The sequence below is a fragment of the Peromyscus leucopus genome, chromosome 5 (genome assembly GCF_004664715.2).
Source record: "Peromyscus leucopus breed LL Stock chromosome 5, UCI_PerLeu_2.1, whole genome shotgun sequence".
Taxonomy (NCBI): Eukaryota; Metazoa; Chordata; class Mammalia; order Rodentia; family Cricetidae; genus Peromyscus; species Peromyscus leucopus.
In genome coordinates this window covers 64,035,417-64,048,355 of record NC_051067.1, presented here as the reverse complement: position 1 = coordinate 64,048,355, position 12,939 = coordinate 64,035,417, and the positions used below count along the sequence as shown (strand labels likewise).

General features: G+C 45.8%; 1 protein-coding gene across 1 annotated transcript in view; it reads left to right on the top strand.

The window, feature by feature from the left end:
- Positions 1–12,939, top strand: part of Frmd4a (FERM domain containing 4A) — a 335,717-nt gene that overhangs the window by 303,950 nt on the left and 18,828 nt on the right. Inside the window, 3 exon segments of the mRNA XM_028895108.2 lie at positions 4,327–4,460; positions 9,001–9,123; positions 12,576–12,804. Of these exon segments, the coding sequence (XP_028750941.1) occupies positions 4,327–4,460; positions 9,001–9,123; positions 12,576–12,804 (486 nt within the window).

Genomic DNA, 12,939 nt, shown 5'->3' with positions numbered 1-12,939 from the left:
CCTGAGTTAGTTGTTTGTTAGGTAATCGGTGCTTCAAGTTTGGAGGCATTTTTTGAAGATGGGTGAAGTGGTCATTTCATAGATAGGCCTACGACGGTTCTCAGAAGGTTGAAACTTCAAAGCTTTATATTGTTCAACGGTGGCTATGGGATGACAACCCCAATGTCTTTTTCAGTCACTATCCCTTTCAAAGTCAACAGATTTATGTGTTTTTGTCAGTTTTACATGCTTAACATATGACAGGGAAGAGGTCTTGCAGGTGCAATATGTATGGGTTAAAATAATTGATAATGGACAAATCTTAGTGCCAGACTTCTGCAAGCCCAAATACAGACTTGAAATTATTTTTATCAGCTGTGTGTGTGGTGGTGCACACCTTTAATTTCAACACTTTTGAAGCAGAGGCAAGTGATCACTGTGAGTCCAAGGCCAGCCTGGTCTACATAGTGAGACTCTGTCTCCAAACAAACAAACAAAACTAGATGGACAGGGTAAAGTATCATTTATTGGTGTGTCTTAAACTTTTAGTTTGAGAAACTCCCCTTGGCCTGAGCTCCAAGACTCTCCCCTGACTCAGTTTCCACTCCTTAGGTAGTCAACCCAAAGAGCATCTCTGCCCCGTGATTTCCTCCTGGTTTGCTGGCTTCCTTTCCTTATCCCTTTTAAGAGGCAAGAGCTTCATTCAGGGAATGCCTCATTTGTGGAGGCTGCTCAGCATCACAGAGAACTATGGGCCTCTTCTCCAGGTGCCCTTTGAGAGGCTGTCGGTGGGCTTGTTCAGTGGCACCGGGCCAGTTGGTGGCTGTATGTCCTAGTTACTGGTCACAGCCACAGGCTTAGATCAGATGAGCTCTCACACAGAGAAGCCATCAGCTCTCCTGCCTCCAATTAGTAGATTTCCCTTCAAGACAGGACAGCAATGGAATCTCTTTCCAAATGCAGCAGGTTCACGTGGAACCACCTTAAGCTTGCAGAATATGGAATGGAGACCATGAGGGCCCACTAAGTGTCCTCAGCCACATTGCCAGCTTGGTCTGCAGTAGCGCCAGAGGCAGATCTGCAGTCTTGGTGCTTAGGGAACCTAGTTTAAATATACTGCCTTAATCTGCCATTGCATCTATCTATAGATGGAGCTTTGGAGTCCTCACCCTACCCTGAATTGTTGAGTGGAGTTCTTACCTTTGGTGGGTACTTCATTGAAAGGGGGGGAGATAATTTCAATGATTTCTCTAAGTCTACACCACCTGTGGTAAACCAACCCCTATGTGAAACATTTACCTGGTCCAGGCATAGTGCCAAGAGATAGACGAGCAAGTGGCTGTTCAATAGCCACCTATCTAACATCTAACAAATGGCTTAGACTTTATGAAATTCAGATGTTTTCCATCTACCTGGCTGTCCAGCTCCCATTAAAACGGAAGCCTGTGTGTCCAAAATAGCCTAGTTCAGTTATTTGCAGAGGTGCGAGCTAGTCTCCAGGCACTGTATTCCTGCTAAAGGAATTTCCAGGTGTGCAGCAGAGCTAGCCAGCATTTGGGATGCCAGCTACACACAGCAAGGAGACTCAGGAGCCATCGAGCCTGCCAAGGCTCTCTCGCTCATCTTACGTGGGTTGAGATTTAAGTTAATTATTAGGAATAATAATTTAGGTAGCGGTAATGAACCCTGCTACTCAAGGCCAAATCTTTACTAATCCTATAACAGCAGACTAGTCACCCACAAATTATATGCTTGCTTCCCGAAATTTAATGTTGTGGTGAGTTTTGCTGTTCCTGAACCTTGCGAGTTCTTCGATTGGACTCAATAAATCATCATTTCCTATTGAAAGGTTAGGCAGGGGTGGAAGGGAAAACGATGAATTTTTCACTCATGCTAGAAATTCTTTAATCTTTTTGGACTCGAGTTTTCCCCAGGCCTGTTTTTAAAGTCTGACTTCCTTCCAGTATCATTTTACATCCTTATTAATTTTTTAGAGGATGGAACAGAGAATGCCTCATTAAATTTTCCTGTCTTCAAATGGGATTGACGACGAGTACTAAGAGGCCCAATTAAGATTCATAATGATTTTTCCAGGTTGCATTAGATGGACACAGCCTGGAGAGGGTTTAGAGTTGATAAGCACAAAGTGGTGAGCCTAGGGATATGGAAAACCGGAACCACTGGTAAAAAGGGGGAGCCTGCAATAAGATCCAGTGGTGCGATACCTGAGAATGGCACATCTGGATTCAGTCTATGAGAACCATGAGGTAATGGAGTCTCAGCAAGGATCAAGTGTTTGCTGCAGTTTGCTATTGAATTTGGACACCTGCAACTACAGGAAGTCAAAAACTCAGGAAAGAGTTACAACATGATTCAAAACTCAGAAGGTAGCTTCCATAACGGAATGATATACAGGCCATGGATTATTATTGTTGTTTTTTAACTAAAATGAGATACAATTTAATTATAGTACCCAAGTATACAACTGACAATATTTATTTGTTCCTGGGGATGCATAAAGATGGTTTGTTCTTATGGTGATAGATGTCTTCAATTTCAAGCTCAAATGAGCCAGAAAGGGAAGAGAACAAAGCTTAAGCCAGAGTCAAAATGTACTTAGACACTGAGAATTCTTCTTTATTAGGATCATAGGAATGTGGGAGAATAGGAATGAAGGGGATATGGGTGTCCTGATCAGAGACCTTGAAGAATAGAATAGCATGTCTGTCCATGCTTGGGTCTTTCAGAATTGTTCTGTGCAAAGGCACAGAAGTCTTCTAATGTCTTGGGATTCTGAGACATCTTTACCAATCAAGTCAGCCTCCAACCCTTTGCCTGGTCACTGAACTATCCAAACATTTAGTTGTCTCTTATGGAAATGCAGTTCCTAACTCCCATCACTACCACCACCCCACCAACCCCGACCACCACAAAGTCCTGCTGGGATTTTTATTAGGATGGCATGTGTTATATTGTTTAATTCATGGTGGAATCACCAACTGTAAAACATTAACATCTGGATCCAGGTCCACAGTAGTCCTCTCTATTTGTTTATAGTTCTAGCTGTTCCTAGCAAGGTGTTACACTTTCCACGGTAGAGATGGTCATCTTTAACTATGTCAATCTAAGTCTCTGAACTGACTTCCTGTAGTCCAGGCTGGTCTTGAACTTGTCTTCCTCCTGCCTCAGCATCCTGAGAAACTGAGGTTACAGACCAACATCCAGCTTTCTAGGCATGTGAGATGATTGGATGCTGCTGCTGGTGGTATGTTCTGAGCCCCCTTGATGCATATTCAGTAATATAGAATATTATTTCTAATAGTTCTGCTAGTGTGGATGTGAGAAGAAGTGCAGCCATTAACCTGGCTTTTTCTAGGACATCAATATGCTTCCCTACCCTATCAAGGTAGAAAGGACCACTAACCTCACTTTACAAGAAAGCTGCTCGAGGAGCCAGACACTGAGGCCTTGAAAGTATTCTTTTGATCTACTCTAAATTCCTCCAGTTGGCATTTTCAGCTCATTTTTCTTTTGTTTGGTTCACAATGTTGCCTTCTAAAAAGTTTTCATATCTAACAGCCTGCTGTTTGAATCATCATGCAGATATTCTAGCCAGGAAAGCATGGAAAATATGTATAAGTCTTTTGAAAACTATGCACCCCTCTATATTATAGTCCCTCCATTAGGAGAGACTTTTCTCAGGATACAGAACTAAGATAAAATAGTAAACAAAATACTAATTCGTTCACGTGTGTGTGTGTGTGTGTGTGTGTGTGTGTGTGTGTGTGTGTGTATGTATGTATGTGCACATGTGTCTCTTGGGGGAAAGGCCAAAAGAAAATACATAATATGAGAGTTATCTCTGGGTGACTAGTTTATCAATTATTTTTATACCTGTCTATATTTTCAGATATTTTACTATGAACAGATATTATCTTTGCACTAAGCAAAAATCAGCATCTTCCAGTAGACAAAAGAAATTTTAAAACCTGAATTGAAATCACTTTTACTTAAACTTTCCTCCCCCTCCTTCCTCGTATAAAATGTATTAAAATTGGCTGGTGAGAGTAACACAGGTATGTGACATGCCTCAAGATAATCAGAAATGACAGCGTTCTTGGTCAAGAGCGTCAGCTTTCCTGCCAGTCCTCTAAGTAGCTCTATATCCCATGTGGTATTGGAATTCACCCCCCATGCTTGGAACACTGCTGCACACCTGACTCATTTCATGCTCCTTGATTCCCGGGGTAAATCCCATATCCGCGGTGTGAGCTCCAGTGGAATTCATTAGTGGTCCAGATGTGTGTCCCCTGTCAGTCGCCTAGTAACCCTGCTGTTTATTGACAGGTTCTCAGGAGTCGGATAGCTCACAGTCGGCCAAGAAAGACATGCTGGCTGCCTTGAAATCCAGGCAGGAAGCTCTGGAGGAGACACTGCGCCAGCGGCTGGAGGAACTGAAGAGATTGTGTCTCCGGGAAGCTGTAAGCAATTAAGTCTGTGTTGTTTGTCATGTCATACATCTTCCGTATGGACAAAAGACAGGGTGGAGACAATACAGACTAACACAAGCGCTCTCCCTCCCCAGTGTTGGCAACACCCTCACCTCCAATGATACACTTTGTTAGAAGCAAGCTATCAAGAGAACACCAGTGTCAGTTAAAGCAGTCACTAGCTGAATCTTATGTATGACACACACGCGCCCCGAGGCTAAATGACGAGTCACTTTAACAATCTCAAAAACATGCATGGCATACCACAGTGTGCAGGACATGTCCTCACAGGACGCTGCCTCATTCTATGTTTGTTCTGCCACTGTCTTGCTTTGCAGGGGCTTAGGCCTCAGTTTATTGCCCGGAAAGCTTCTGCTTCTTCTGAGTTTGTCTTTGGACACAATGTAGCATCACCAGAGGTCAACAAAGACAGCAGGATGTCACCTGAGACACACAGTAGTCACTTTAAACCTGGTGATCTACTGTTTCTTTAGCTCTTTCCTCTTGAGAATGAACTCTCTTCCTAGTTTGGGGGTGGTGGGGAGGTGGTGGTAGTTTGTTGCTTGTTTTTTGTTGTTGTTTTTGTGCTACGGGGTATTGAACTTATGGCTTCTTGCATGCTAGACTAGTGTTCTTCCACTGAGCTACATACCCAGTGGAGTGATTCGTTTATGTCTTATGTGAAGCAATGCTGCATTGGGCTGGAGAGATGGTTCGTGGGATAAAGTACCTGTTTTGCAAGTGTGAGGACCTCAGTTGAGTCCCCAGAACCTAGCTAAAAGCCTGGCCGAGTAGAACACGCCTGTATCTCTATGGTCTGATGGGAGACAACCAGCCTAGCATACTCAGTGACAAGCGACAAAAGAGACCTGGTCTCCAACAAGGTGGAAGGTGAAAGCTGATACCCAAGGGCTGCCCTGTGACCTCCACATGCGGCCTATCACACGTTCACACCCCCCACTCCCCACACAGAAAATGTCTCCTTCAGCCTGTTTTGGTGAGGTTGGGTCCCAATTTCAATAAGTTTGTAGAGGCTCCCGCAATCCACTTCAACATTTATTGAAATGTTCATTCCTGGGGGGGCGGGGTGGGGGGAGCTGGAGAGATGGCTCAGCGGTTAAGAGTACTAGCTGTTCTCCCAGAGGACCCAGGTTTGATTCCCAGCACCCACATGGCAGCTCACAATTGTCTGTAACTCCAGTTGCAGGGATTTGACACCCTCACACAGATACACGCGCAGGCAAAACACCGGTGCACATGACATAAAAAAAATAAAGAAATGTCCATTCCTCCCTTCTAATGTTTATTCCATAACTCTTGGTTAGCAGTGCTTGTAGACATCACTTCTTAGTGTACCATCTACAGTCATGCATGTGTTCCACACGCACACACATGTGCATGTGCCTCACATGAGCACAATGTGGGGTGGCTCTCCTGGAAGAGGCTGTGCTCCACAGACCGTAACCAAAAGCTCCTCGGGTAAACAGTTCCGAATGGCAAGTGTAAAGAGGGTCCCTAACTAAATCCAGGAGGCGAATTCCCCTCCCCCCAAATAATAATGCTTTGCAGCAGAAAGAATGAAACAGTGGGCCGTAGAGTGAGATCACATTACATTTCAACTTGGCTTAATTATGTCTGGATTGATTTAAACCGGAGCTCGCTCAAGGCAGAACCACATTAGCACAAATCCATTGCAAATCAGGGAAACCATGGGCCTGGCTGGGGGGATGTGCTATGTGATACTGTAAATATTAGCAACATTTTTTATAAAGACTATGCTTGAAGGAGAGAGAAAAAAAAAAGTATGGGTTTTGGTGTCTGCCTTTTATAATTTGTAAAGCCTTGTTTTGTATTTAATAAAAGAAGTTCCCAAACCAAGCAAAGAATATTCATTACAGCATGTAAGAAACATGTCAAGGCAAGACCAGCATGTACCATAAAAGTTTCACAAACTCAATATAAGGAAAACAAGAACCCCTGCTTCCTATAACTTTGAGAACAGAAAATATAACTTAGGCAGAAGTAACCCACAGCCAGACCTTTGTGCACACAATGTGTTTATTTCCACCCGAGTCTCTGGAAACAGGTGAGATAAAGGCCCTCTGAGGGCCTCTGCTAACTCTCTGCTCGTAGACCCTCCAGGCTCTAGTAGCAGGAAGTGCCGTTTGACCCCTTGGGAGGGGAGCAGCTAGAGTGAGGCGGTGTGGGAGCTCTGGTCTTCTACAGCAAGAGGGCCGGCAGCCATGTGTTAAAATACTTCCCCACCATGCGGCTCTGGTTACCTATGAAATCAGATTGAATAGCTGGAGAATGGAGACCTTGACCTGGCTGCTTTCAGGCAGATGGTGGAAAATCAGTAGCCTCGTTTTAAAAATATAGACTGAAAGCACAGACACTTTAGAGGTATAAATCCATGGCAATGTTAACAACCTCTCTCTGCCTTTTTATACGTTTCAGAACAGGAAGTCCTGACAGTTTGTTATTTAGATATGTTAAAATAACAATCTTAGCAGGTTGTTATTTGTAGAAGGCCTAAGCAGGGAACAGGTAAGAAATCACAGAATAAACAAATGAGAATCTGAGAAACACTTGAACCCCCCCCCCTTTTTTTTAAAGAGAGAATATTGCAGAGGCAGCCATCCAAACAGGGGGACCATCCTGTTCTTAAATTCTAAAATGCCTACGTAAGGAAAAAAGGTCCAAGGAGCCATATCTAGTGCTGTGAACACAAAAGAGGCCCAGGCAGGGGTTGCTTGTGCACACACATACCACATAGACCCGCATGCTGGTGTAGTCAGCCAGCCACAGCACGGGAAGAAGGGCTGGGGGGGCCTCCTGTGAGCTGACTTTTCCTGCTGTGGGCACTCAGGCCTGGACTGCGGAGCACAAAAGTTCTCCATGTGGATGACGAATTTCAAGAGGACACTTCTGAGCTCTTCCTTGTCACAGCCTGCCTTGCGGCATCCTGTGGCATCTGCATTGACTGAGGGCCAGAGAGCCAGAGCTCACAGAGATGTGCCTGCTGAATGCACAGAGTGGCGTCTCCGTCCTCTGTCCTCTTCTAGTGTTGGGCAGTGACTTCTTGCCATTCTATCTGGCTTCCACAGTGTGGGGTAGCTGCAGACTTAAACGGATCCTGATTCAAGTCAGATGTAGCACACTCCTGCCCAGCCTTCTAATTCTGAGCTACCCTTCAGATCGTCTATGCTGGCCAGGGTCACTGTTGAATCTATCATCTACTCACTATCATTGTGCCCATGACAGAATTCCAGAATGTCTTTGATATGTCTATATCAAATTTATATATATATATATAGATAGATAGATAGATAGATAGATAGGTAGATTATAGATATAGATATAGATATATCCTCTGTTCAGGGTTTTTTGTTTGTTTTTTAAACTAAAACTCTCACATAAAAGTTAGGGTTTTTTTTGTTTTGTCTTTTTAAAGATTTATTTATTTATTATGTATACAGAAGAGGGCACCAGATCTCATTACAGATGGTTGTGAGCCACCATGTGGTTGCTGGGAATTGAACTCAGGACCTCTGGAAGAGCAGTTGGTGCTCTTAACCTCTGAGCCATCTCTCCAGCCCTTTTTGTTTTGTTTTTTAAGACAAGGTCTTACTATGTAGCCAAGACTGGCCTTGAACATCACACCTGAACAGGTCTTTAAGGTCAGCCTGCTGTTGCTGAGTATGGGACCAGCGTCGAATGGTGGTTGGCATATCCAGTCTTTTTTAGATAATGCAGTGTCCTGGCATTTGCCATACAGATGGCACTGCACATAAGAAAACTCATTTGGGAAGAGAGAAAAACAAAAAATAAAACAAAACAACAAAACCCCTTAAGTTTCCAAGAAGGATTATCTGACCCACATGCAGAGAAGTTGTGTCCATTGCTACTGTAGCCTTTCTTCACATGTAGTAGGTTCACAGGAGACACTGGCTAGATCAGCAAACGAATGAAAACGGACTACTGTAAAGTCCAAGAGAAGCTCATCTCCTTGACAGAAATTTATCTGGGGAGGGGGAAGCGCAAAGCACATCTGCTCTGTAGAGGAGGGAGTGTCGTCTGCCCTCAGTTGCTCACTCTCTTTTTTTTTTTTTTTTTTTGGTAGAAGCTAAATTTCATAATGTGAACTCTTCCTCCTGCCCCCCCCCCAACACTGGGGATTGAACTCAGGGCTTCATGTGTACTGCGCAAGCAGGCTACCACTGAACTCTATCTGCAAATCCTTTTGAGGAGGGCTGCTTTGTTTTGGAGAGGTCTTCTGAGACAGGGTTTCATTAGTTGGCCAGCCTGGTCTTGAACTTGTGACCCTCCTACCTCAGCTTCCTGAGCAGCTGGGCTGCAGATCTCTACCATCAGGTCCAGCTGTATCATAAACTCTTAGTTAGGCATAGTGCTGTGGCTAACGGGTCTCACATAATCATCAGGTCTGTACTTTGGATGTGTGTTCTGGAACAAAGACAAGCGTGTCCCCTGATGATTTACAACCTCTCTTAATGCTCTTCCGCACATGCAGGAGCTCACAGGCAAACTGCCTGTTGAATATCCCCTGGATCCAGGAGAGGAACCACCTATTGTTCGGAGAAGAATTGGGACAGCCTTCAAGCTAGACGAACAGAAAATTCTGCCTAAAGGAGAGGTATGTTCCTCTGGTGATGGAGTCTTTCCCATTATCCCTTTTGCATTATCCTTATTTGCCCCACTTGCTGGAGCTACTAGGTTCTGCGTAATTTCTTCATTGTTTCCGGTGGTGCACACCTTTAACCCCAACACTCGGGAGGCAGAGGCAGGCAGATCTCTGTGAGTTCGAGGCCAGCCTGGTCTACAGAGTGAGTTCCAGGACGGTCAGAACTACACAGTAAGATACTGTCTTGACAAAAATAACAGACAAAGCATCCAGCCCTCATTGAAGAGAAACAAAAAGCCAGGTTTACCTTCAGGCCTCAGGTCTTCCCAAATTTCTTTCTGACTGGAGTTGCTGATTAATGAGCTAGTAAATAGAAGACTTAAGACAAGTTCAGGACTCAAAGTACATTAGGTACTTGTCTTGTTGCGGGGATAAAATGTCCTGATAAGAGCGGAGGAAGGCAAAGGGGGAGGGAGGTCGGTTTCCTTTGGCGCACAGGTGAGGACGCAGTCTCGGTGGGGAGGCATGGCCAGGAGCTTGAGGCCGCAGGTGATGCTGCCTCTGCAGTCGGGAAGCAGAGAAGGATGAGCGTTGTGCTCCGCTCGCTTCCTCCATCTGTGGACCGGTGTCACTGACATTTAGGGAGGGTCTTCCCACTCCAGTGAACCTAGTCTAGGAATCCCTCTCAGACACTTGACAATGAAGAGTTACCACCACAAAGGGAAAGAAAAGCAAGGTACTTTTAGCTTGTTAAGGAACTTGGAGAAAGACAGTCTCCTAAAACAGGGTCAGTGTGAAGGCGGAGGACATGCGTTCAGGCCCATGCCTGAGGCCTGTCGTTACAGATTCTCTGGAAGTCTGCTGGGCACACCCGAATGCTTCATCCAAAGTGATACCTAATCAGGCCGCTTCCTCCTCCTTATGCTCAAGTTCTTGGTGCTGAGTTTTCTGGGTTATCACTAGGATTAAATGAGCTAGGAGAACATTTCACTGGATACTTAACACATGCCTGATGCTCAGCAAACAGCTGCTGGAAATAGAGATGAGATGTCAAAAGAGGGGCGTGATTTAGAGCACCATGTGTCAGCTGTCTTCCCGAGCTGGATCGTCATCACAGCTTGAGCTTTAAGAAGAGCACCCCACCTTAAATGAGTGTCCTTCCACGCCTGGATTTCCCACTGTTGTATTGCAGTCCTTCCTACTTTTCAAGAACGCTGACTCCAGAGCTCTGAGAAATCCTTGCTGGCCCCTGTGCATCTTTCTGAAATTCGTAAGAGGAAGCAGATAGAATTCTGCAGAGCTTCCTCCGGACAGGAAGAGGCTCCCTCTTGCTCTGTGCTGCCCCAGCTCTCTTGGATCCCCTATTGCTTTCCTAGCCATATGACCATTTCCACAGACAAGGCATTCAGTCTTGTCCTTGGCTCAGTTGAAATAGCAAGACTTGTTCTGGACGCCCGCAAATCTCAGGGTCAGTGTCTTGGACCAGAGTTATCATAACCGCCCAGGGACAGCTGCTTCAGGGAGCCCAAATTTACAGCCGAGGCTTTGTCCCTGTCCCAAGGCTCTGGGCAGGAGTCCATGTTGATATCCTTCTTCCTCTGAGAGGACAAGTGTGGCCAGCACTGGAAGGATCTGGAAGGAGTTTATTCTTCCTCTAAGTGGTTCCTTTTAGCTCTTACTTTTTCCTCCCACTCCTGGTTCCTGCCTCCTCTAGACTTGGAGTGCTCAAAAGTCATTGAAATCAGGCAAAGAGCATTTCCTTAGTAGACACCCCCGCTCCCTGCTCTCCCAGTCTGGCCTGTTGTGCTCAGAGGCACCCTGTCGGGCTACCATAAGAGGAAGACATGTGGAATCCAGGAAACACGCAGTCTCCTCTTCCTTAGTTTGGTCAGTCCAACTTTAACATAACTGCAAATCATCTAGGGCAAGATATGTGGTCTCCAATGGCCACGTGTGGGTACTGGGAAAGAGAAGCCACTGTGTGGTCATCATAGATTTATGTAGTATGGGCTTTATTGGAGTCCATATCTCCTATGAGCTCCCAGAATGCGCCCAGGCTGCTAGTGCCCTTGCACCCACCAGATACTCAAGCTCCAGAGTGACTCTTGCTGCTTAGAGCCAGCTTTGATGAAGTAGTTCCAATGTAAGTCAGCTGACTGTCTTGACACTATGAGGAAATGCCTGACAAGAGCGACATCCTGGCCCGTGCTTTCCAGGACTATCATTTTACCATGGAGGAGAGCCTGGAGGCTAGAGCACTTGGTGAGCCTTGTTAAATCTTGGCAGCAGCCGGGCAGTGGTGGTGCATGCCTTTAATCCGAGCACTTGGGAGGCAGAGGCAGGTGGAACTCTGTGAGTTCGAGGCCAGCCTGGTCTACAGAGCGAGATCCAAGAAAGGCACAAAGCTACACAGAGAAACCCTGTCTCAAAAAACAAAACAAAACAAAAAAATCTTGGCAGCAGTAGGAAACAGAGAAGCTGGGCAGCAGGCGGAGTTATCAGTCCCAACCTCTCCCACCCCACCACATGCCCAGTCACCCTCCTTCTTCTAACTGGGACTCGCTTCCTCCAGGCTACACAACTTTCTAAACCAGTGCCAGCAGCTGGTAGCCAAACACGAGGGCTAGTTTACATCCAAAGCATAAAAACCAGGGAAGAGAAGAAATAAAGAAACGAACTGCTTGATATTTAAAGGGATTCTGCATTCATCCACAGATCATAACACACATACATGATCTGCCTCCACCCCTAGTGTGTATACATCTGCAGAGGAGACATCTGGACACTAGACCAGCAGCAAACGTTCCGTCCAGGGCACTATCTTCTGGGTTCTTCCGGGCAAATCTGGCATCACAGCCTCATTTCTCCCAGGCCCAGATCACAGGGGAGACTCATCTTGATAGAAGGGCCAAAGGAAGTGAGAGAGATACGAGGGAATTACAAAAGAAGGCAGGAAGGGAGAGAGTCCAACACCTACCCAAGGAGCAGGGGGAAACTGGTTTCACTACCCACCCCCACATCATCTTTGCCTCTTAGAGGGCCCGGAAGGGCTTTTATGAACACACAAGTGTGAAAAGAAGAGTTAGGGCTTGCAGAAAGAGCTTCCAGAAGTCACACGGGTGAGTGGGGATGTGTCCTAACATGAGACACACAAAGATTGTATGACAGAGGGCATGCGTGGGAGGATCAGGAGAGGTCCACGTATGAGCAAATCCTAGAGGACAGTAACAGAAGGCTGCTCCAGAAGTCATGCTGTGTCTTATGCCCCAAGTAGAAAGAAAAGGATAGCAATGGGGGGTTCTGAATTTCCTCTAAGGCTTGGTCTTCAACAGACCTTGGTAGAGGTGGGAGAAAGGAAGATCGGAAAAGCTGGAGCAGAGGACTGAGCTAAAGGCGGGCAGGGTAGGGTCTTGTTGGGCAGCAGGATCTTTGGAAGCTGTAAGCATTGATTTTACCTCCCACAGGAAGCTGAGCTGGAACGTCTGGAACGAGAGTTTGCAATTCAGTCCCAGATCACCGAGGCTGCCCGCCGCCTAGCCAGTGACCCCAATGTCAGCAAAAAACTGAAGAAGCAGAGAAAAACCTCTTACCTGAACGCACTGAAAAAGCTGCAGGAGATTGAAAATGCAATCAACGAGAACCGCATCAAGTCAGGGAAGAAACCCACCCAGAGGGCATCACTAGTCATTGACGGTCAGTGCCACCCACAAACTCCTTCCCTGCTGCTCCCCGACAACCAGGTCCTTGCAGGATCTAAATAGCCTCTTACCCATGTACCTTATCATCCATCCATCCAGGAAAGGGAATGGGTAAGCCCGACAGTCCATC